The 25,696-nt window shown below is 43.7% G+C and overlaps 1 protein-coding gene across 6 annotated transcripts in view; it reads right to left on the bottom strand.

Moving 5' to 3' along the window:
* The window catches only part of LOC106896420 (A-kinase anchor protein 2), a 277,094-nt gene extending 252,253 nt beyond the window's left edge, over positions 1–24,841 (bottom strand). For 3 of the 6 annotated variants that reach the window (XM_014956405.1, XM_014956404.1, XM_014956407.1), the window contains exon 1: positions 24,415–24,835. In XM_014956405.1, the coding sequence (XP_014811891.1) occupies positions 24,415–24,459 (45 nt within the window). In that variant the 5' untranslated portion in view covers positions 24,460–24,835. Of the gene's footprint in view, positions 1–24,414 lie in introns of all 6 variants that reach the window. The other 3 variants (XM_014956401.1, XM_014956403.1, XM_014956402.1) reach the window with 2 other exon arrangements.
* Between the last annotated feature and the right edge of the window lie 855 nt (positions 24,842–25,696).

Here is a 25,696-nt window from a genome sequence, read left to right as displayed (position 1 = left end):
GTTTCTGCATGAGGGGAACGTATGGACAACAGAGATAGTGGCATAGTCATGTGGAAACACAGGCTTGAACGACCCTATAGGCTGACAAAACCAACAGTTTTTGCAGAGATATCATGCAAAGAAGCTGTCTAACATCTACCTCTGCTTGAAACACTTTTCCCTATAAATAATGATAACCACAAAACTCTTTTTGCTACTCAGCCCAAGTCCCAGGTCTCAAAAATGGCAAGAAACCAGTGAAGCTACTGCAAAGACAGGGTATTTTTTTCATCTTCTGTATCAAGATTCCTCCACTGGTTCAGCTTCACAAATAATTTCCAGCAATCAATCAAAAGACAAGTCTGTGGAACTTTATCTTCTGTTTTCCAGATGTTTCCAGTCAAACGAACACTTGAATCTGTCCACCTCCTTTTCTCTTGCTAAGTTTTGTTATTTGTGGGAGTCTTCACTTCATGTTGGGTAAAGGCGCTCATGAAAAGGGATGGTGGATGTCCACCTCTTCTAGCAATCATTTGAACTCCATTTTATATACAGAGATAGCGGTAAAGTCCCTAGGTCAATGAAAGAAAATACTTCTTCCCTTTATAGGTAATGAGCTCGTCTTCTTTTTTTTTTTTTTTTATCTAGGAAAAAAATGTTATCTATTAAAAACCCCTCATTTTTTAAAGTAAAATTTGTCAGAAATTTTCATAAAGATTCACACAATAAATGCAGAACATTCCAGATATACTTTGTACAGGACTCATATGCCTGGGTACCTCTCTTCTCACCTTCTAAAGCAATGGCCACTGTCTCAGTGCAAACGAACGCGGAGGCACATACCTACTTTCCAAAGGACTTCACTGTTGCAGGAAATTACTGCTCTCAAGCTGCTTGTAACTGCCTTCTTGCCAGAAACTACACTGCTCTCCAATAATGTTTCTGCTCCAAAGCGTCTGCTTCAGTGCAAAATCAGCCACGTAGGTTTAAATGGAGGAAACTGGTTTTCTGCTCCACTGACTGTGGACCTTCTATCAAAAGGTAGTCCAGCATTTGGGTGTTGTCACCTTCTGAGGGCTGCAGCTGGGTCCAGAGAACCTGACTATATACCTCTGCTCCTACACACTTGAGTTGCATTTGCATAACAGGACTAAGGCACTAGGTATTCTTGAAAATGCTGATCTTAATCCTACTGTGTCTTTGTGCTCAGCCAAGCATACTGCAGGTCCCACCACTTATGTTTAAGAATTTTCTCAATTTTGGTTCAGCTACAAAGATCTGAGAAGCCTGCATTAAGTTTTTCTAATTAATGCTTTTTTAAAAAAATTTAACTCTTCTACAGTGCAGTCTGAGCACTGAGTAGATGATCTGCAATCAGTCCCTAAGAAATATTGCTCCTTTACAGCACATGTCTGTACTTCTGTCCATGGCACGGCCTCCCAGCCTACTAAAGAAGAATTGTATGGGATCGCTGGTTTTCCCCCTTCACTGTCCCATTCAGGTGTTTGGATGGTGTATTCAACCAGCCCATGTGATGATGAGAAAATAACAACAGGTGAGTTAATAGGTGCCTGCTCCTGGTTTCTCGCAGGAGCCCTCTGAAACCTGCCAGTGACCATGGTCTGACACTATGTGTGTCTACAGCCCTGGCAGCAGAGGTGCTCGGGGCCTATGCCACGCAGGTTCTGGCTAGCCAAAATGAAGATGAGGTCCTCTAAGTATATTTTACTGCTTTGGGGTCAATGGCATCCTGGGGTGCATCAGGAAGAGTGTGATCAGCAGGTCGAGAGAGGTCATCCTGCCCCTCTGCCCTGGTGAGGCCCCATCTGGAGCACTGTGTCCAGTTCTGGGCTCCCCAGTTCAAGAAGGACAGGGAACTGCTGGAGAGGGTACAGCAGAGGGCTACAAAGGTGATTAGGGGCCTGGAGGCAGAGGGACTTGGGACTTTGTAGCCTAGAGAAAAGAAGGCTGAGGGGGGATCTGATCAAGGCCTATAAATACTTTCAGGATGGGTGTCAAGAAGATGGGGCCAGTCTTTTTCCAGTGGTGCCCAGTGATAGGACAAGAGGAAATGGGCACTAACTTGAATATAAGAAGTTCCACCTAAACATGAGGAGGAACTTCTTCACTTTGAGGGTGGCAGAGCCCTGGAACAGGCTTCCCAGAGAGGTAGAGGAGTCTCCTTCTCTGGAGACATTCAAACCCGCCTGGACAAGTTCCTGTGCAACCTGTTCTGGGTGGACCTGCTTTGGCAGGGGGGTTGGACTAGATGATCTCCAGAGGTCCCTTTCAACCCTATGTGAATCTGTGAATCTGTGATTCTGTGATGTGAATACATCATTCCCCTGGATACCATAAAATGGCATGTTTGCTGTTTTTTAATGACTACTGCAGATTTAAAATAATTGAGTTTTCCTCTACCACAGTTCTAGGCTAATCCTATTAAAAATTAACAGTTAAGCACATTTTATCTTCGCTATGGTCTGTACTTAATAAAAGGTTGGATTCTCTAACCTGCCTGACGTGCTTTCTTAAGAGCTGTCAGTTCCTGTCTAACAGGAAAGCAAAATTGCATTAGAAAGGGACAGTTTCCAACCCACAATGTCACTGGAATTACAAAACACTGGACATCATGGGGTTTCTACGCCACACTGAACTATCACTCGTGGCCACTGAACCCAATGGATGTTATTGAGCAGGTATTATGCTACTTTTAAAGTCTGTTTTAGAGCCTATGTCCCCCTTTGGGAGAGGCCTCCTACAGCTGACCTGCAAAACAAACTGGCCTGTGGGTGACATGCAGCCCACAAACCCAATTCTGTGTTTCACCATATGATACTTGCACAGTAAGAAAATGAGTTATGTGGCCATCCTGTAAAGATGGACTGACAAGGAAAAGTTGTTAATGACTACACAGTATGACTCAAGTGGGGGCCACTGTAGGAATTAAAAATCAAAATTTTGACTTTTAAGCTATTCCACAAGCCATGTTTGCATTTCATATTGTCACAATGTCTACTCAAATATTAATGAGAAATAAATAAATAATTATCTTTTTAATAGTAAAATATTTCATCTGATTAAAAGGAAAGATGAACTTTTACTTTTTTGGGTAAAGTCTTTCATTTTTATTTTTGAAAGGACAAATCAGGATCTTTGAAATCCTGCGGAGTGGAGGAATGCTTGCCCTCATACCAAGTCTAGTCACCAGACCACACATTTTAGTTCAAGAACGCACATAAATTATACAGCCCTTTCCTGCAGCTGCACAGAACAATAAAAGAGGTTGCAAAGAATAATTTATTCACTTTTCCATAGATTCTTCGAAAGGATAAATAGGACTAATTTTCTTCCCACCCAATTAGAAAATCCTGTCTTCTATGCATTCCTTTTTACAGAAACATCTCCCCTCTCCATTTTCTGGTAGATGACTCGGGAGTTTGTGCATTCCTAATAAGGATTTTCTTGCGGTGGCTTCTAAAACCCAGTCAGCCAGCTGTGAATGGCAGTGACTTAACTGTATCGGCACAAAAAGAAACAACCCCAAAGCAGTAAAATTCTCTGAACTGCATGTTGCATCCTTTCGTGCTCTGCTGTGCTTCAGTCTCCAACATGGACCAGAGCTGCAAGTGCAGCTGAAGTATCTCCTGGGGACCGTGTCCCAGTGTGTATGTGGAGACAGTGTGCCATGACTGCGTGCCCTTGCGACATCTCCTCAGGCTCTCCAACACCCAGCACTTAAAACTTGGCAAAACTCTTTGGTACTTGCAGAAATGCTATGCTGGGAATGACAGCAAATACTAATATTTGCTAATGGGTGGCTAGAAAAGGTTGCTGAGTCTTCAGTCAGGAGTCAGTGTGCATCAGTCAGGATCTTGCACTAGCACAGAGAGGGCTTTTACTGACAGGGCAGCCCACCCTGGGTCTGAACTGGTAGCCAGCCTGAAGAATAGAAGTGTTGCTAAAGGCTTCTTTAGGCCGTCCCTTGAGTATTCCCAGGGTAGGTGAGCAGTCAGTTGCGTCACATCCATGTGACAGATAGTTCCTAAGAGCTACCTAGCTTTTAAGCAACGAGGCTTTCCATTCCCCGTGGAGATTTAAGTGCTAGGTGCCCACCATTTTCAGCAGGAAAAGAGTTAACAGACTTTTGTGGGTCTGGATAAAGATACATACATAAGAGGGAGAGTTTCCCTTGCTGCCTGATGGTCCCCAAATGCTGTGAAGCTCACCTTGCATCACTGTGTGCCCACCACCTTGATGCTACAGACCTAGTGCTACCTGACTCTGGTGAGGGAGGGGAACACGGAGGATGGCAATACTAATTTGAAGTGTTAGATAACCCCTCCCTAACCCCTTCCTCTCTTACTTTACTGATATGTTGTCAAACAAAGGAGTCTTGGCCTCTTTAACCAAAAATTCTGCTATAGCATCTCACCTCTGTTTATCTTGGATAACCAAAATACTACAATTTCTGTCTGTGTCTCTGCCCTGCCACTGTCGTGCCTGTCGAATTGTACAGACCGTGGATGGCATCATACACTGTGGGACTGGTTTCAAACACTACATAGTTGAAAGTTGTCTCCATCTACCCATTTCACCATTCTGTATTACAGCGCTGCCCAGAGGATGCTCCAAAGTTTGTGTTACCATGTGCAGAAAACAGTAGTTACCCAGTTACCAAAAATTTCTTGTAGAGAGCATGTTGCACTTTCCCAAAGCCCTGTTAAGTGCAATGAAATGGGCCTTACAAAGCCCAAGGAGAACTTAGACCAGAATTTATTCTGGTTTTAGAACGGAGCGATGATTGTTCTACAGGACCTAAGAAAGCAAGACACTCATTCCTACCAACTCCATCTCCCTTCCTGAATACGCAGCTGTCACAGAGTGTGGTCACAGCTGCAAAGCTGGAAACCCTTCCTGTGCCAGTGATCTCAACGTTCAAACCACACTTTGATGACAGAGGAGCTGAGGCCGCACCTCATGGGGAAGAATCACCTGTGCACCACTAGAAAGAAGAAAATTCTCCCTATACCACGTGTGAAAGGTACTCGTTGCTCTGGGTTAGCTCTGTGCGTACACGAAGCTACCTTATTTGTTGTAGGAAACCATTATTTCTCTGGTTATCCCATATTGCTGGTATGTCCTTGCAGAGATCCGTGGAGAGCGTGGTATGCAATGTGGTGCACGGCAGCCGTTTTCCAAGTTAGAGTGGAAGCAAGGTCATACTTTGCTACCCTAAATCAATACTTTGAGAGAGAAGAGAGCATTCAACCTGCTATGAGATGATTAATGGGAGCGGGAAGCAGAGTGCAGATGTATTAGCTTAACAGGGCACTGCCAATTTTTAAAATCAGACTTGTTGTAGCCATTTATTTGATGTGCAAGAGAAACAAGTTTTGTAAGAAAATTAATTACTTTGAGACAACAATGAAGCTTACGAGTGTTAGTAACTACCATTTGCACTACAGTAATACCAAGAAGCTCCAGACAAGGAGAAAAAACTTAAGATCCAGTTATATCAACTGTTACATTTCCACGTGGAGATGTACAGCAATCTTTACTCCTATATAACCTCCATCACTGCTGCAATTCAATCGTGTTATTTTGTCCTGCAAAGCTTATTTTTTGAGGGGTGGTCACCATGAAAGAATTATTCTGTCAACTGTAGCTGCAGGCTCTCCATCTTAACTTTGCATCTGTTGTCAGTTTAGGTCTCAAAGTGCAAGTTTCTGATACTTAACTAAGCCTCTCCTTGCTAGAAGCAGATCACATCCTCAGCAGATCTTCTAGTAAAAGTCTTGAATGTCACTGGGAGCTATACACAGGAGGAATATCAAACAACATTACTGCTATCTCTGTTCTGCCAACTCTTGTGATTTTATAGCAAGTTTCACATCTTCTATTTTTCTTAAAACCTTAGCTATAGAGTTATGTGACAACCTGGGAATCTCCGTTTTCATATAAAAAAGGAAGTTATGAGCCCTTATGAATGTAGGGAAAAGGTGGAAGTACGATCCAACTGTGGAAATGAATAAAAAAGAAGTACATAAAATATTGTCGTTTTTTCTTATTATCTGTATTTTACAAGCCAAATCTCCACTTCATTATGGAGCCAGCATATAATCATATTCCTCCATGCAAACTGGTGAGGATGAACACCCCCTTTTATTGCACTGGAGGCTCTTTGTGATCCCTTTTGCTCCCCCAAGTAGTGGCCACGTTATGACTCCACAGCTCCAGCTGGGCATTTCGGTGTGCATCAAACGCAGATCATTTCCGCTAGATGACAGTTTATTTTCTAAGTCAGTAATATCTTTGCCATCAACTTGAGCTGATGTCAGTAACACGTTGTCATCAGGAAACAAGGCTGATAAGTTTAAAGCAATAAAGTTGCCAAGGAAGTGACTGAATGCAAATTAAAACTTAACTCTAGCTCAGATCTGCATGGTTTTCTTTTTCAAATGTCCATAGCCTTTCCAGAATTCCTTTGCCTTGGTTTATAAACTAAAGGTGGAGAAAACAGTAGTTCCTGCAAAGCTTCCCCTTCTTCTCATTTTTTATAACCATGAACTAATTTAAGCAGTATTTATAATAGTGAGTTTGCTAAGAGTTTCCTTCTAGAACTATTTCCTGTAAAGGGTGATATGAAAGAAGATTTAGCTGGAAATTACTATGGATGGTTCTCATCTAAATTGTATCTTGTAGCTGATTCTCCAGAAACTGTGTTCAAAAATACTAGGTTAGAGGGGAAAAAAAGTTATTGGCATGTGAGTATGAGAAGAATATAACTTATTCATCCTCTTAAAAAGGAAGACCAAAATACAAGGTTTCAAATACTGGTAAGAGAAACATGAAGGTTAGGTTTTAGTGAAAGATTTGGGAAAAGAGCTGAATTTCAGTATTTGCATAGACAGACATCAAACAGGACAAGGAAACAAGAAGCCTGGATAGGATGTAAGGATGGGTATATTTATGACTTTCTTTTCCTTTAGGTTTCTAACATGCATTCTTACAGTGTGACAAACAGATGGGATCCACCCACCAGGAGTTTATCGTAGACATGTTCACTACATTTAGAGATCTGTTACAAAAATATAACCCACTGCATATGGAAATGATAAGGGGTGGGACACAGCAGAGCCTGATTTTCAAGGGTGCATCTTTCATTGAAACCCTTTCCTATTGTAGGCTGCATGCTGAATTCTTCTACAAATTTGGTCAAGACTTTATATTCTGCAGAAAAACTGCAAGCCAGGTTGGTTGTGGGGGAAGAAAATAAACATGACAAACAGTAAAAAAAAATATTAAAAACGTGCAAGCACACGCATGCCAAGGATGAAACAGCGGCTCTACGAGCTTCTGAGATTTTTTATCACGGGGAAGGAGAAAACCATTAAAGAGAGAGACAGCATGGTGCTGAACAATGGGTTTTTCCATAGTAAAGTATCTTTTGGCCACTGTACATTGCTACTGAGTGTTTTCTATGCTGCGTCAGGCTGCGCCCTGACTGCCACCCAAATACGACAACCTTGAGACGCTCAAGCCATCAGGCAATACCTGGGAGAGATGACTTTACTTGTCTCCACTATGGCCAGTTGCCACGCTGAAGCACAGCATGGGATTGCTACATTGCTTAGTTCAAAGGCACACTAATGTCAGAAGGAAAGAAGAAAGTTAATAAGAAAAATCTGATTAATTATTTTGATAATGAAACAAACATAAGTTTAGTCACATCCACAAATAATTTAACCTCTGGTGCTCGATAATGATAGAGGCCAGAGGCCAAAAATTAAATCTGCATGGATTCATTAAAAGAGGAGAAAGTTTAGAAATACTTTTCTAAACTGTTAACAGTGTTTCTTGGCCTACACGGAGCATTCTATGGGAATGGCAGTAATCCTTCTATCTCCCATTTACAAGAAAGACTCTGTGATGGAAAGACATACAGAAAAAAATCGTCTTGCCTGATACATCTTATGTAACTTTTGCCAAGTCAAAGTCTGCCATAACGATCTTTCCCGTAGTCCTGTGCTGAACAACTGGCACAGAGAGAAGACAGACATAATAATAAAATATGACGCTTGTCACAAGGATGCAACTAGCTGGCTGACAGTCCTGATAGCTGGCAGGGGTGGAAAACGGCTCTCTTCCTTCCAAGAGGCATGCTAGGAAACCGGCGCCAACACTTTCACCTTTTTGTTTTTCCTCTCTGAATCTTAACAGCCTCGAAAGCCTCAGAGTTTCCCACCACCTGTCCAAGATCACAGCTTGAAAGGCAGAGGCAAAAATGATCCATTCCACTGCTAGGGTTTTGAAAATACATGCCACAGTTATATGATTTGTAATGACTTGGACAGCACAGCTCTGAATAGCTGCAAGTATTTCCATCTATGCCTCTCCTTCCTAAAGCCATTCTTTACTCGCAGCCTAAATGATTTTTTCTTTCTAAGGGTTATTACTTGCCCAGGGACAGCATATTTGGATGCGTCTGTGAATTAAAATAGAAGTGGAGAGAAATCAAGCTATATCCATAGGTGGTGTTGCTGCAGAGAAGGAAACACAATCTATTTATTTCCTAAGTCATGCTAGACTGTGCAGGGATGTCCTTGGTTTGCTCCCTAGAAATAAAGAAGTGTGAGGTATTCACAGATGCAATGCTGTACTACTTATTCCCTGTGATGGCCTATCAGCTTCTAAACTCTCTCCAGACCTCATTGCAAAGATACTAACAAAATCTGCCCCTATACCCTCCAAATGAGACTAGGTAATCAATAACGATGGCCATGAAACTGAGCAAAAGGAAGAACTAGCAGGTCAGCAGGGTTGGATCCAGGTTCTTTCACTGGCTTCAGATGCCTCTGTACTGGAGTCAGCAGGCAGATGTTCAACGCAAATTCTGGTGCTAAGACACCTCTGAAGGTTCTATGAAAGTGAGTTATTGGCATTATTCAGCTCGCATGCTGAAGGTGGTAAAAAAAGAAAAAAAATGGGTTAATTCATTGTCCATGCTGTAGTCACAGAATATATGCGACACTGGAGGATCAGTGCTGCAGTGCTAGTTGGAGGATGAAGTCTGCTGAGGCCAGCTAGCCAAAACTCATGAAAGGTCTACAGAAGATGCTCTGCTGAAGTGCTTGTTGGCATGTCTTAGGGAGGTGCTGGAGAGCGTGGGCCACCAAAGGGTCAGAGCATCCTGCAGGGAAGAAAGCAGGTGAGCCAAGACCCCTGTGCTCACGTAGGACTTTTCTGCACCCATAACAGAAGTTTGGTGGGTTTCAGTGCAGGGTGGGAACCTTTGCCTACAGCAATTAATGTGGACATGAACAGTGTTTTCAACATGCAGCCTGTCAAAAACTGTACCTACAGAGTTCAGCTCGCTGAATGTCCTTGGGTAAATGATTTCACCTTTCTGTGCTCACTTCTCACCTTGTTTGGTCTCTGCTCTGCTGGAGGCTGACGTTGGGCATGCATTGGCTGTTGAGCTGGCACAACAAGGCACAGACCTCAGCTGGCACTGCTCTAATGCCAGTAATGAACCCTGGAGATTTGTCTTTTACATTGCCAAAACAGAAACAAAACTACCCTGAAACTACTCAGAAGGTGCATAATGGGGTTTCCTTTGCCTCCCTGGTAGCATCAAGTTTCATCAACTGTTGGAGACAGAATAATAAAGCCCTGGGAAGCACTTGTGCCTGAAGTGCCATCTTCAAAGCACCACTTTAGACTTGTCCTAGATGCTTTTCACATTGTTCAACAGTAAGTATTGCAATCCATATTTTGCAGGGAAGGATGAGGATGCAAGTTTAAGTGGCATGAAGAATCCTACAGGATGATTCAGTGACAAAACCAAAACGAATTTGATTATAGAAGTTTTTTTGGTTTTTTGTTTGTTTTTTGGCATGTTCTGTATTCCTTACCAGTGAATAGATTGGGTTTCTTTCCTTCCTTTTATCTGTGTTTCATGGGAAAAAACCCCAAACAAATGAACATTGATTAATTGAATTTTAAAAGCACGGAGACCAATGATGCATTCAATGTTAAAAGGGTAAGTAGGTGCAATTTTCTCCTATCACAAACTGTGTGCAGTTGTTCAATTTGCCACTTGTGAAACTGGTCATCTGCCTCAGGAAAAACCATTTCCCCCCTATGAAATTCTCTAAGTCTCTTCAGGCTAAAGCAGTTCAATAAACACTTGATTTGGAGATTTGCTTGGATGTTTAACAGATGAAAAAGTCAGATACATGGAAGTTTCACAATGTCTTTTACATCAATGCAAGAGGTACTCTGGATATGAAGCATCACACAACAACATATTTTCTGAAAAATGCAGCCTTTGAAAATGTTTCAGGCTGGGTGTCCAGGGTTAGTGGGTACTTTTGACAATTTTACTCTTACTCATGTGTCAGGGAAAAAGTGGGGAAGCATCTAGTCCTCATCAGAGCAACGGAAAATAACTAAAAAAAAAAAGGTTGTGATGGTGGTTTTTGGGAAAAAAAAAGGTCTGAATAAGGACACTAAGGAGAGTAATAAACAACTGCATTGCCCCCATTCTGAAACAGAAGTTTAGACTTCATGCTGAGTTTACTGAGTAAGGCTCTTTGGCATGTATTTTTGTGTCATATGGGGAGTTAATCGATGCCATACACCGCAGCGGCAGCTGTGCTCATTCTTGCTGCTTTGTACTGAACTTGGAGCGAGTTACCAGCTTGCTTCCATTACCTTTGATATCTGTTGTACACCCATTTCAATAAACATTTGATTTGCTACAATGTGGACTTGCTTCAGATACCTAGCAGATCCAAAAGCCAGATGTGCGTTTTTGTACAGATGTAGGTACTTCAGTGTACAATGTAGACATGCCCTAAAGGATTATAATTATTTTTCTGGTGCCTTTTAGCCAAGGAAAATATTTCCAACATTTTGTAGATGGAATACACTATGGTAACCTTTGAAAGACAATACAACTTGAATTGCCGAATGCCATTTATGCAGTCACTTTTCAGGAAGTGATGCACTTCACAGCAAAAAACATCCCAGCTCTTGGATCAACCAAAACCACTGTTAATATTTCTAAATTAGCCAAAGCAGTTTTTTGTTGCTGGCTTTTTTTTTTTTTTCATGGGAACACAATTGGTCGAAAAAGAGGGAGTGAAGTTGATAAATCATAGGCCAACATGACAATCCTAAAGTTTAAAACTCAGGAGGTAATTTCTGCTACAACACAGTAAAAGGTTGGCACCAGCTTCACCACCTTCCCACTTTACTAAGTACCCAATATCTGCAAGTCTGGATTGCACATCAAAACAAATAACACTTCAGCAATATATGTCTGGATATAACAATATATCCACAAGCAAACCCATTGTTCATTCTTCACGGTTTAAGTGGACTTCTATTAAATTAAAAAATTCTGCTAAAAAGGGAGAAACTGCTTGAAATGGAGTGCAATGCTAACGACACATCAGCAGTGAAAGTTCTCTGATCAGTTCCTTAAATTGCTGTGAACTGTCTCAAACCATAGAAACAGAGAAAGATAAATCTAAGCTACATTCTGAGCACCTGTTGCCCTACCTTAATGCGTGCAGAAAGTTTTTGTGCATATGCAGGGCAACATGCAGGCACAACGATAACATCTGCCTGGAGTTGAGCTTTCTAGGGGACTTTGAAATTGATTTGCCCAACAGATTATTCATAATTCATTTTCCAGCCCAAAGTTTCTGCTCCAAAGTTTCAATGCAAAGTTTTGCATTGATTTGCAAAGATAACTCAGAAACAATCTAGACTGGACAAAGAGAAAAGCAATGAAATTCAACGACAGTATGTCCTGATTTGCTTCTGCCAGCATTATTTTATGCTAGCTGAAGAGTGGGGGGCTCATCCCCTTTGAGTTTAGGCTAGAGTATTAGAGAAATTTCAGCTTGCTAAGCCTTCACAGTTTCACACCATCCTTTACCAACAAAGAAACCACAAACCTGATTTCCCTGGAACTGAAAATACCTGTCTTCCACCGACCCCTTCTTTTGCCCCAGCCCCCTTCCCCCTCCCCTCTTTCTTTATGTTTCTGAGAAAATAAGGCTGTTAGTATCTTTTTTTTCCCCCTGTTGGTAACATTTATAGCAAGAGAAAAACCTTTTGTTAGATGGAAGATTCAGCTGAAAAAACACCTTTTTTACAAAGCATGGGTAAAGAATGGGAAGCTTATTTCAGTGAAGGTTATTAAATATCAGGACACTTGGTAACGTATAAGTGAAGAAGTCAAGAGTAGTGGCTGTTAAGACACACATACTCAAAACTGGCTGTCTCTAGTGGGTGAATGAGAACAGGTGGAGTTTAAAACTTAGTCATTCTTTTACACGAAGCTTTCAATAGGTGAGTTTAGCCGTATAAGAGTATGTGTTGAGTGGCAAAGCATGCACCTCTCGAGTTTAGGGGAACTGTGATTTCCACTTTCTCTATTTACCCTCAGCCTTAAAACTGGTCATCCTGGAAAGTCTGACTTAGAAGTGTGATCTGTCACATATCTGGCACTTTTTAAGAGTCAGAACTAGTGTGCACACTTATGGGGATAGCAGGGGTCTGTATCCCTGCTCACCACTGAAACTAGCAGCAAAACTCCTATTAACTTGATGGGGAGCAGGACGAGTCCTTCTGCAGGAGAATAATATAGGGACTGGTGGCCTAAATCCAACAAAAGAGGTAATTTTGTGTACTTGGACACAACCACGTTACCCAACATTTTGGAGTGCCAGTGACTGGCTACCCATGCACTTAGCCTATCCAAAATGCAAAGTAAACCAACACTGCTTCAGACTTCTTTCCCTGTGGTTGGATCAAATTGTTCTCCTGGGTCTCCAAGCATCCATATTTCACTTGCCAAGTCTTAGGGAAGGATTGTGCTTGGCATCACAAGAAAACTGACTGGCTGCAGAAGAATCCTTTGTATGCAAGCTACATATCACTGGGTGATTGAGCAACATCTGAGAACAAGAAAAAATACCGACAGTCCACCCTAGGAGGAATACGGGAAGTTTTTCCTACCTTTAAACAAGATCAGCTAAACCTCAGTATTTTCTTCACTATGCTAGACAATTCTGACTTGTTCTGTCTTCCCTCAGAAGTAATTTTCCTCCATTTCTGATCATTCCTGGTTCTCTTGGACTCTTCTCCATTCGGCCCATGTCTTTCTTGGAGATTAGCAACCAGCATGGGTCTGACCAAATCACCATTTCATATGCCTTGTGTGCAGCGTTCCTGTCTATATATACCAGCCTGTTTTCCTTTTCCGTGATGGATGACACTGCTGACTAGTGTTCACTGGGTTATCCACTATCATCTTTTCTTCAGAGCTGCTATCCAGCAATGGGTTAGCATTAGGTGTTAAGAATCCTTCATTTGTTTTGAAGACACCATGTAAAAAAGGCTAGTAATCTGCCAGTACCATTTTAAACTCTCTTTTTCACATGTGCTCACAGCCCCTTCCAGCAAAACCCTCATTACAGATGCAGTGGCTGTGCTGCATTATCTGATCCAGCTTCACAAAATGCTGTCTAGAACTGGAACGAGGTCAGACCCAGGCTGGACACTTTTTGGTACAGGTTTCCACTGTGACAGCTGATTGCTAGTATGTGCATTCTTGCTTTAGTTCTACAGCCACTTTTGCACTTGTTATCTATCTTCACCTAGACAGAGATGTGACTGACAAAACAAAGCCAATGTCTGCCTTCTTCCCACTGAAAGCACCTCCAGCTCAGTGTGATGCTTGCAGCCAAAAGGATGAGCCCTGCAACAAGCCCTGCAGGTGTGTTTCTGTGGTCAGTGAGCTCACCACTCTCCCTGGGGAAACACACAGCCTCCACGTGTGCCGTTTAGTTAAACCACTCTCCAATCCACACAGATGGTGACAATATATAACCAGGGCCACATGATATTTTTTGACCTTTCCACCTTGCAACCAGCCACCTATGACTTGCCCACAATCACATGGTCAATATTACCCACATCAATATAAACTGGATTTATTTCCACAACGAACACATGTTTTCAAAGTAACAGAGACCAAAGACTAATTTTGTTCTCCTCAGTGTCTAAGCGAGGATGGTGGTTTGCCCTACAATGTCACAAACCAACCCAAAATAAAAACTGGAGCTGAAGGTACTTGGACCTCCAAAATTCTAGTCTTGTTTCCTTATGTCTGTTTCTCGTGGGCTGTGAGTTCTTAGGCAAAGAACGATGGTGCAGCACCCTCCTGAGAGACAGAGGCCAAATGCAAAGGGGAATTCTTCCCAGCACCCCAAGGTTTGAGGTAGACATGTAACAGCAACTCCTACTGGCTCTCTCCGGTTCAGCATTGTTGTCCATCCCCTCTTTCTTGGCAGTGGAATTATCTTTAAAAGACACCTTATCTCTTAATTATGACTTATTATACTGTTTTAAAAGCCCAGAAAAAAATATCATCATTAATGTAAAGAGTTATCTATATTGGAAACTGTATTGATTTTGGAACAACTCCTCTGTGGGACATTCAGTCCTGTGAATTGCTGAGAAATTCTCAGAGGAGGAGGTCTGCACTGTTCAGGATAACATCAATCTCATCAAAATCTTTGCTCAGCATCATATGCAATATTGACATGATAAGGACAAAAACACTTGTAAACCACTTAGATTCTATTATTTTTTCTCTGAAGATCAGGAAGCTGATAATGAAAAGCATGAAAGTATGAACGGGTCTCTATTTCGCAGATGAGTTTCAGATATCCTATATAGATTTAAGTCTAAATTTTGTACTTTTGAAACTTCAGCAATAACAAGTGTAAATTTAGCTGGTATTTTTTAGCATCTTACTGATACGGGGGCACAGTTCTTAAGGATGCTATGTTTAGACTGTTCTTTATTTTATTTTTTAAAAAATGGAGATTTTTTCCTATCTTGTTAAAAATTACTTCCTTATCCAGAACAATTGATGAAGTTCATCATGATGCTGGGATGAGTTTATGTACATTCCTAATTCAGCAGTTATCCCTACAACAAGGAGTGGTCTTAAAGATGCAGCTTAAAATGCTGGAAAATGAATCAGCCTTCTGCTGGAGTTGCCTTCTCTGAAGTGCAGCAAGTGCTTGCATATGCTTATATTGCTTAAGAACAAATACATGATTAACAACCGTGTCTTACTTTTTATGTCAACGTAGGTAGGAATTCAAAATAGATAAGGGATTAACTCCCAAACACTACACTATCTGCAGAGAGCTGCCAGAACTCGCCAACACATCCAAGAGAGAAATCTTGTACCGAAGCCTGTGTATGAGACAATCCAGCCCTCCCTGCTGCAGTTACCGTAAATTTAGTGACACCTAGGATGCCAAATGCTTGCTTTATGCTCCAAACGGGAAACAGCCGGATGACTAGGGACCCTTTAAAAACCCTACGGATGTCGGCGGGAGTTTTTCCAAGGACCTGGAGGCAGGGTGTGGGGCAGACCTGCCTCCAGGAGAGGCTAAGGAGAGTGTGCTTGTGCCTGTGCCTGTATCCGTGGGTGCTCCAAGCCTACTGGGAAAGACCATCCAGCCTGATGCAGGCACTGCAGCACGCGGCACTCAGCTGGTTAATAGCCAGGCGCTCGCATTGAGCACCGCTGCCCAGTAATCTCAGCTCTGCACTCGCTCCTGCTGCTGCCATAAAGAGACTGCAGCTGTGTGGCTCCTCTCTGCAGCAAGCACTCCGGGCGGCTCAGCTCTTCCTCCTCCAGCCATAAATTACACGGCAATCTGGCTTCTAATTTCTGTCTGCAATTTTCAGCCCCTTAACAGGGGCTCCTTAGCCATTACCTGCCCAGGTTACTCCCTTCTACCGCAGTGCTGCTTCTAACCCTGCATGGCAAAAGAACATGGCCGAAGCAGAGGAGCTGACAATGATTTGCCCCCAAAAGGCTGGAAAGCACCTTTTATTTAGCCCTCTGCTGACAAACTGAGGGCTTTCTGCCACGGTATGTGTTTTGAAAAATCTGAGCACACCTCTGCTATCCACGCCTTGAGCTGATTGTCAGCCACTGCTGGTACTAGGTATTGCAGAGGGGCTGAGCCCCACCCTGCTAACTGTTGTCTCTGGATCCTGGCAAATGATGTTGACAGCTCAAATTAAAATAATCAAAGCACTGCCTAAATCAACAACCTGAGCTCCGCGCCGTCTGGAAAGGGCTGCAACTCATAGATGAGAGCAGGTCTGTCTCCTTCCAAAAAGAGCTCCCCAAACTGCATTGGTTGCTGGCCTTTTTTTTTTTTTTTTTTTTTTTTTTTTGTGTGCACAGAGAGCATTTGTTTTTACTGGCGAAGAGGAAGAAAGCTTTACATGCCTCCAGCGCCTAACCTTGCTGCAAGTCAGCTAAGTAACAAAAAGCATCTGTGTGTCAAGAGCTACACAGGTCTGGTGTGCAACTGCCAAAAGGCCATAGTCATTTCACTGCCACTGTCGGACTTGTCGGGTGATGTTAACCCTTGCCAACCCTTGCCAAGCACGTGGCTGTTGCAGATCGGAATTTGCAACAGGAATTAGGACCAGAGGCAGGTGTATCATCCCTGTGCTCCAGAGCCCAGCTGCTGAAAGGCATCCTCAGTCTGTACAGTGCCTAAGCACACACAGGCTCAGGACATGCTCATGTGCCATTTGAGAGACAGCAAGGTTTGCAAGCACATTTCAGCCCCATCCTACCTAAATAAGGAAGCGTGGGATTGAATTCATGGTTCTGTTGGTTTTCATGGTGAAACAGGCAAACAAATCCCTTGCCTAAGATTCATTTCCCCCGTCACTGAAATCTTTGCAAAATTCCTTGGGACCCACTTATGAAGAGGCTCAGAAGCTGAGCATTATGTGTAGTCATAATTTACTACACATGCACAGACTGGTGCTTTCCCAAATACACGCTGCAGACCAACCATCTTGCTGGTGACTGTACTTTGCAAGGATTCAGCTGATGAAGGGTTAGACTTCATTCTGTACAAGAGCAAAACAGTATTTGTGAAGTGGGTAAGGAGTTAAATACAAAAAGTGACTCCTGGAGGAGAAAGAGTGCTCGAGGAGAGGATGAGCATCACCTTGCACCCCCTTCTGGCCCCATCCCACCCTCATCCCAGCTCCCGGGTGTCCATCACCTTTATCACAGCATGTGAATCCCAAAGTCTCACCTCTGACTTCACATGAACATCTACCCCACCACTACCATGTCACGCAGCATCTGCCCTTAAAGTTACACTCCAGGCTAGAGCTGTTTAATAGTTCCCAGAAATGCAAATCTTTCACAACAGTTTTACTTTATTAGAGACTTGACAACATCAGGAAGAAAATCACAAAATCTTTTCACCTGTTTTCAGTGTCTTTTGCAAAATATAACTTGAAAGGCACAAAATGAAATCCAGTATCTCAGCTCCTTGTCTGTGCTCAAGAGATGTTGGTGATGTGTTAAGGGCTAGGAATGTGCTGTGGAAACAATTCTAAATTTAAACAGTTGAGTTTGGGTAAGTCTGGAGACTGTCTAGAAATTTCTCGAGAGCAAGTTGGTTTCTGGTTTCTATTTGTTCCTATTTTTCACTGATACCTTGACAGCAATATTTTTTCATCATATTTCCGTTTCTCTAGCTGTCATGTAAACATTCCTAAAGCAAAAGTACAGATAAAACCCAAGATGGTCATTTTAATTTTCAGACACTATTGGCATTTTTCTTTGGCTTTTGGCTTAGAATGGGCAAAGGTCATAACATTTCTTACACTGTGTTTGAACTCCCAGTGTTTTATATTCTCTAGAAGTCATGACAAGACACAACTGTGCTCGTTTCTCTCTGCAAGGTCTGCCTCGAAGCTGACTCATGATATTGCTGCAGCCCAGGGCAGTGCTGCAGATTTGTGTGAGAGAAACCTCTCTTCATCCCTTAACACCACACTTCCTCTCCCACCACTGATTTCCACCGAGGTTCACAGGAACCTCTCCAGTTCATGTTGTCCTGACAATATAGATCTCATTTAGATTTACATTGTGATAATCCCTAGTTTACGCATACTAAACCCATTCCTGGAAATATTTGCAGCAGGATACAGACTCTTTCTAACCCCACCAGGTTTTCCTCACCACAGAGTACTCTGGAAATCTGTCAAACTCTGACCAGCCCTCAAGTTTTTCAGCTCAGAATATAAAAGGAGGGCAGCTACAGGTATAAGAGGACTTTCTATTTCAGGTACTTGGTTGTTAGGACTGCTGAGGAACAAGATGGCAGAGTAATGGTTGTGATCAATCAGACATTAAATACAATTGCAAGTGGGATAATGAGGGAAAAATGGGAATGGAAAAATTGGATTAAACTAAGTTGCAGCAATATTCAAATAAGCTTCACGATGAATTGTGAGGGGGGCTTTCTCTACTGCCAAAACTTGTGAAAGCACTGAAAGACATGGTAACTCCAGGAATGTGTTGGAGTACACCTGATGGGCTGCACTGTGCCAGACCATCTAGCCCATGCTCCCTTCCAGCACCATGCCTAAAGCAGAAGACATCAGGAGTATGGCAAACACATGAAAAACTTCTCTGCCAGCCTCTAGTAATTTGCAACTCAAAATTACTTCTATTTAATGAGAAAGTCCTTCACGGACTCTACTTTCCTGAGCATGCTCGGGTTTTCCTCAAGCCCAGGTGCACTCTGAGCATTCACCACATCCTGGAGAGAGGGGCTCTACAGTTCAACAACTTATTTTAGGAAGAACATCTATTTCAGTTTGTTTTGTTCACAACTGTTACCCTCCTTAGACACCCACTAAATCTTACTCCAAAAAGTATGAATGGTATTTCCTTATCCCCTCTCTCTCTGTTACACTCATGACCTATTAGAATTCCCCAGGTTCTTCTCACCCATCTATTTTCCAGGCAGAAAAGTCCCAGCCTATTTACTCTTTCCATATCTTGCTGCCCTTTTTCCTGCAGGCTTGAAATGACCATTCTTTGATCATATGCTTAACTTTGAGGGCAAAAGCTTTACTTCCTAATTGAAGGCATAGGAAACGAATCTATTATGTCATCACAGCAATAGTAAACTGTTGATTAAATGATTTTTCCACATCTTTCTGAGTGATCCCCAACAATAGAGATTCTAATTTTCAGGAACAATCTTCCCTGAAAGGACTCACAAAATTTGTGGAGAAGTGTTACAGTAAAATGACCTTGGGCATGAGATTTACTAGCCATGAATTTTAATTTTGTGGGGGTAATAGTCAATATGTGAATGGGGAAAAGAAAAAAAAGATATCTTGTTTTTTCTGTCAATAAATTTTCTGAAATTTATGGACACCACATGATTGTCACTGAAGTTGCTGAACATCCAGTCCAGAAATGTAGAATGCCTAGGTGACCAGCAATTGTGACACTGACACTCCACTGATACTTTCTTTCCAGAAGACCATTGTATTACTGTACTCAAAGACCTGTTGAAAAATCAGTGCGATGCTATATGTAAACTTATATGCACCTGCCTTTCTTTTGGGAGCACTCTAAAACCTCATCTGGTATGGTTTTAACTAGTATGAAAGTAATCTCCTTTGCAGGACATGGATCCTCTTCACATCCCTGTTGGATTACCTCCCACCAGCACCACTCAGGCTGCGGAGCCCTCACCTGCGGCGCTGACCTGTACGCCCTTGTATTTGGATGCACAGTCCTGCTTAACACCAGCTGTGTACAGGTGTGAAGGACTTCTTTAAGTGGAGGACCCCACTCACCAAATAATCCATCTTGTTCTGCAGGACAGCTTTTTGTCATCATATTTCCTCCTCCACCTCTCTTTATGCTACCTGCACACTAACAGTTTTGATTTTTCATTTACATCAAAGTTCCAATAGAGAAGCCCTTCAAGCCTTGAAAAGCTGCTTCCTATAAGCTCTCCCCTTCCTTTGCTCTCAAGGAAAAAGGCTCTGTTCAGCAGTCTCCCTCACTAGCAGCAACTTTTTTTAATCCAGCTAAGGCAGACCCCACTGATACAGGAGGGGGCTATTTTTAAACAGTGTCCTGACATACTAAGTCAAACACCCGATGACATTTAGGTAATGTTAGATCCAGCCCACCAAAGTCATAATCTCATAGAAAAAGCAAGAATGATCTTGGTCTACTGGAGGTATCTTTGATATGGCTACTGGAATGTCAATAGTTACCTTGCTTTAATGCTTCAATGAACTCTTGGTTCTCAGAGCTGGGCACTGGTTTTACTTCCTAAAAAATCAGTACATTTTAGTAGCTTCTCAGTTGAATCTATAGGCCAGACATGTCCTTAACCTGAAAACCTCCTCTAGCTCCCACGTTGTCTTTTTCTCCAGTGGACAATTTTTCCTCAGTGCTGTCCCTCAATGATTGCCTTTAGTTCACTACATCATATGTACATCTGTACCCCAGATACACTGATATACACTCAGTGCCCCCACTTCCCAGATTTATGCCTGCTAGCTAAGCGATGGAAAACATGTACATGTCAAAAATGCTTGTCTATATTTAGATCACTATCTGGTGGTGATCCCCGCAGTCACAGAGACATAGAATAAATTGTGGAGCCACACACTTTATTTATCCAAAACGTGATCAACTAACTCAGCTCACCTGTCCCCTGGCCACTGAACATGCTTCCTCTGGGACTTTTTGCATTCCAAACTCCAGAGCAACTCAGAGCAGGCATACTTTTCAAAGCCACAAAAACGTTTCCTTTTTCACCCAAAATTTTACCCTCCCACCCCCTTTCTGGAAAAGAGCAGGCGCAAGCACTGAAGTATGCTGTAGGAAAAAGCCCAGAGAGAGCACAGCTTCTGACCTCCTCTTTTAACCTCTTGCTTGTCTCCTGCAAGGCATCTTCTCCCAGCGCTCTGAGCGGGCACTGCTTGTCTCTGTCAGAGCAGCAGATCGGTGCTGTGGTGATTTAGGGTCAGGCTCAAACAGACACCTCTTAAGAGTGGTGTGGCATGACAGAAAGATTTACCAGCATCTGTCTGTGACACACGTGACACGCAAGTGGCGAGATGTGATCTGACCTCTGCTCAAGGAAGGATCAGAAAAGCAATGGCTCCTGGCCATCACAGGACCCCCCCAGGACACAGAATTTGTGCTTTCCTCCCAAGCAGAGAGAACAGGGTTCCACTTTTCAGTAGGTGTCTCACATCTTCCCACTTCTCAAACTGGACTGCCACAGTCCTCTGAGATTTACACACTCTGTAGTCTCTCAGTTTGTGAATTTCAGGAACTTCAAAAACAGATAGAAAAATCACAGCTTAAGCATGTACAATGATATTAAAAACCACATACATTTAAAGCTTCTCTTTTTCTTTTTTTTTCTTAGAATAACACATTCTATTTTTTAAAGACTGACTTAGCTCTTTCTTGCCCTGCTAAACCAAGTTCTCCTCAATCTCGCATCCAAGTTCTCCTCAATCTTGCATGCATCCCTATCAGCTCTCTGAGACAAGGGCAAAGTCCATTATTCACAGCTTACAGATGGAAAATGAATGCACAGAGAGGCTAAGTACTTGCTTCTGGCAAAACAAGTGGCTAACTCATGTTCACCAAGGTTTAGATTAATGTCCTAACAGTTAGACCCCTTTTTTCCTCTTCCCATGACACTTGCCTCTGTGCCAGACAGGCATATATTAAAAGCTGTGATTAGTCAGAGCAACAAAGTACAAAATCAAACTCTTCAAAAGGCATCAGCCTTCTGGTGTATATATTCATATTCCCATGTTTGGATTTTGTTTTCCTTAAATACTTCGTGATGCAGAATTACAATTTACTCTGCCTGTCCTCCTGGCAGGCTCATTTGCCGCGGTGATTATGGAAGCAAGAACAAACTCACAGGCAACAGTTGTGTGGAAGTCCCAGCGGTAAATGGATTTCTTTCTATATGCCTAGCATTCAGCCAGATTGACCAGAGAGGGCTGGTGTAAGCTTCTGCTCCTCTGCGTGAGATATTGCAGCTTCTCAAACTAGAGAGACCACCACCAAGCTGAACTGAAATGCCACCTTTTCCGTCTTCTAAGAAGGGCCATGCAACTTGCAGAAGAGAAATGCCTAACTTGTGTCACGTCACTCATCCTCACGGAGCAAAGCTTGTACTAGAAACAAACTTCTCTGCATTCTGACAAACATTTGCAGCAGCCTTAGCACAGGAGAAAAGTCACCTAACAAGCTTACGCAGAAAACCTGTTGCTCTGCAGGGTGGTAAGCAAACAAGTCAGTTCGTGGAACCACATCCAAGCTTAAAATAAGGCTAAATATTTTTGAAGCTGGAGTAAAATTATTTCAATCTAATTCACAGCCTACATTGCTATCCTATGTTTTATTTGTTGCCTGAAATAGAAAACAAAAAGGAAATGCATATAGAAAATGAAGATCCAGATTCTCAAGGCCTTCTTTCATACCAGCATAAACCTACTCTAAAAAGCTGCAATATACCAGGTGATAATTTTACATCCATAATGGCCTCATTGGTGTGAAATGCAAAGCAGGAAGAAGCAGCAGAGCATCTGATCTACTTTGGTGAGAGGTTTAAGCACATCATGTGGAGCAGAAAAGGGTACAACTTGGTTTTCTATTATACAGCAGTCAAAAGAAGCTGCAATAATGTAAACCTTTTTTTTTTTTTTTTTTTTTTTGGGAGGCTGAGTTTTTCCACTGTTCACAAAAAGAGATTATTTGCTGAGTTCATGGAGGAAGACAATACCCAGTAGACTGGGTATTGTAGACACAGCTACCTGGAATATATATATTAGCCATATAGCACCATTTAAGGAAATCCATCAAGACTTTTTCTTTCTTTTTTTTTTTTTTTTTTTTTTTTTTTTTTTTTTTTATGTGGAGACGGAAGTTTTTCAGAGCTATGCAGAGCAGCAATGCATGGAGCAGCTCTGCAGAATGGTTCTGCCATACAGGAATCCCAAACCCAAAGCAGTGGCGAGGGTGGCTGCCGAGAGGGAATGTTCCCGGGTTGTTTCCATTTGGAGATTTGGCAATGCCTATGCTGACAGAAAACTGTGAACCAGCTTAAAAATATGCATCTACTTCCCACTGCCTGAAAATTAAACAGTTACGATACCCCCTCCCCATTCCCATCCCTATCAAATGATATAATTTGTTCTTTTTTAGGAAGTATTTTAGAGAAAGAAACCCCCCGCAATCTATTTGTTTTACGTCGGGTTATTTTAAATCTCCACGGACCTATTAGGGGACTTAAAGAAAACAGCTTGGAACAGCAGCAGCAGCAGCAGCCATTCCTCTTTACTACAAAGGAAATCTGTGATCTCTGCCGGCGCTACAGTAAAACGCGGCATCTGTTGATCACTGGGGGGAAACGGGGGAAAGGCACGTAAAACCCATGGGGTTTTCTGCTGTTCTGCTGTCTCCTGTCATCTCCCTGCAGACCTCCAGGTGTGCGGTCCCCGGCACGGACCGTGCCACCCGACCGGGACCGGGCACAGCTGCACCAGCATCCCAGCCCAGCCGTGGGGAGGAAGAAGAAGAAGAAGAAGCAGCCGGGTGTCAGTGGAACAAGGGCGGGCTGTGTGGGGCTGGCAGGCTGGCAGCACCCAGGGGAACACAGGCCTTTTGACAGGGCGCCTGTGCCCTGCTTAGGAGACAGATGAGCTGGCAATTTCTGCCTGCCCCGGGGGCGATGGGGTGTTTTAAACACCCAGGCCCAGTCCTCACCAGGTGTCACTGCCCACCTTCCTCTGAGGTCCGCGCCAGCTGAGCCCGTGCCTCACTCCAAATTGTGGTCCTAACCACAAAACCAAAAGTTTTAACTGAAATGGGGTAAAAGCCTGCCTAAACTTTACCCCTGGCAGGGTGCAGCTCGGCAGGGAATTTGCCTGGAAGTATGTGCTCAGCTATGCAGCTGAGGTGACAGTTTAACTAGTAGATCAAATAATTACACAATTTTGATACTGTAGCGTTTGTATTTGATTGTCTTAAAAATTTGTAATACCACAATTACTTTCTGCAGCAAAAGCCACCCTGCAGCAGATCATTTTGTTTAACTTCTTAATCAGCTAAGCTAAAGCTCCCACCATGAGAAAATATCATTTTCAGCAGAGCACTGATTTTCTCCCTCAACCTCCCCCTCCTCCCCACTTATTCCTTCTTTTTCTTCTCCATCATCAATCTCTTAAGCGTGCCACTGTGCATTCACATTTTTCTTTCCGCACGTGTCAGCTCAACGGCTCTTCCTCAGAGCCCTCTTTCTCCGCCAAACCCTGCAAAGCAGACTTTAACCACTCGCTTCCCGAACTGGGGGGGAAACTCCAGGCACAACTTCAGGAAAGCCAGGCTCTCCGGGCGCATCCCAGCCACCCTGATGGAATCCCCCCCCCCAGCTTCTCTCCGCCACCCACCCATAGGGACAAAAGAGCAAGTAAAATGAAATGAAACGGACTTACTGCTATGGCTTGGAGCCTTTCCTTGTGCAACTCTGCTTCCGCCATCCTGGAGAGAAGGACACGGGAGGAGAAAGAGAGGGAGACGGGTGGTGGTGGTGGAGAGGAGGGGGAAAAAAAAAAAAAAAAAGCCAAAAAAGGCAAATAAAAAACCAAGCGGAGCACACACACACACTGCAGTCACCCCCAGGTGGGGGGGGAACTGGAGTTAATTGCAAAGAAAGCCCGGCTCCTGTGTAGTAGCCAGCCACTTTGGGAGGCACTGCAGGCTGTCTCAGGGCAGGATCATTTTAGTCCCTGGAGCGGTGCCTGCCTGGCTGCCTGTCTCCCAGCTGTAGGGCTAACGGCGTGTCATCGCCGCTCCCGTGTGCCGCCGCTGTCACACCAGCCATGTAGGCGCTCGCCCGGCAGCTGAGCGCAGGGAGAGCCTCGCAGGGCTATAATTTTTTCGCCCTTGACGTCTCAGCTCATTTGCTCCTCCTCTGGGGCGCCGGGTCCCCGGCAGGAGCCCTGCGTTGGGGTAGCATGCACGGTCATCCAAACCTGCCCGGGCTGCAGCGGCGGTGGATGGGATGCCCACCTTAAGCCAGCGGGATGGCGAGGATGCTGGCACTCCGGGGTGGCCAGCGGGAGCTGGCACAGCCCCCCCCCAACCAAGAGAAAAGCAGGTTTGGGTCAAGGGAAAAGGACAGGGATGGCTGATGGAGGAGGGAGGACGAGGGACAGCACAGCCGCCGGGGGAAGGCAGCACAACACGCTGGGAAAGGGGGGTGCAGGGCAGCGGGGAAGGGAAGGGGTGTGTGTGCAGGGAGGGGGGATGCGGGAAGGTGTCCCCGCGCCCTGCACGTGCGCTGCGCCCTACAGCGCGGTGTTGGCGTCAGGCACTCCAGAGTGACACAGCTGTACAGAGAAAAACAGTCTGACTGAAGACCCGGGTGTGTTATAAATGGGGAAGGAAGGAGGCGGCTGGGGACGGGAGGCCTGAGCCGGTATCGTGAGGGTACCCTTGATTTCAAGTGTGGCTTCAGTTTGGCATGCAACCTCCTTGCTATTTTCTTTTTTTTCTCTCTCTTTTTTTTTTTTTTTTTTTTACTGTGTCATCTCCCACCTGCTTTCTTTTCTCACAAACAGCAGAGAAGAGCACCCCTCCCCACCACCCCGGCCCCGTGGGGTGAGTATGAGGGTTCCCCAGCGGTGGGATGTCCCCTGAGCCAGGACAGCCACCGCGCCAGCTGCAGGGCTGAGCAGGGGCTGAGCCCAGCACCCTGCTGCCATCCCCCCACAA

The sequence above is a fragment of the Calidris pugnax genome, unplaced genomic scaffold (genome assembly GCF_001431845.1).
Source record: "Calidris pugnax isolate Ruff unplaced genomic scaffold, ASM143184v1 scaffold262, whole genome shotgun sequence".
Lineage (NCBI taxonomy): Eukaryota > Metazoa > Chordata > Aves > Charadriiformes > Scolopacidae > Calidris > Calidris pugnax.
The sequence above is the reverse complement of the archived record's forward strand: the minus strand, read 5'-3'. Positions and strand labels throughout refer to the sequence as shown.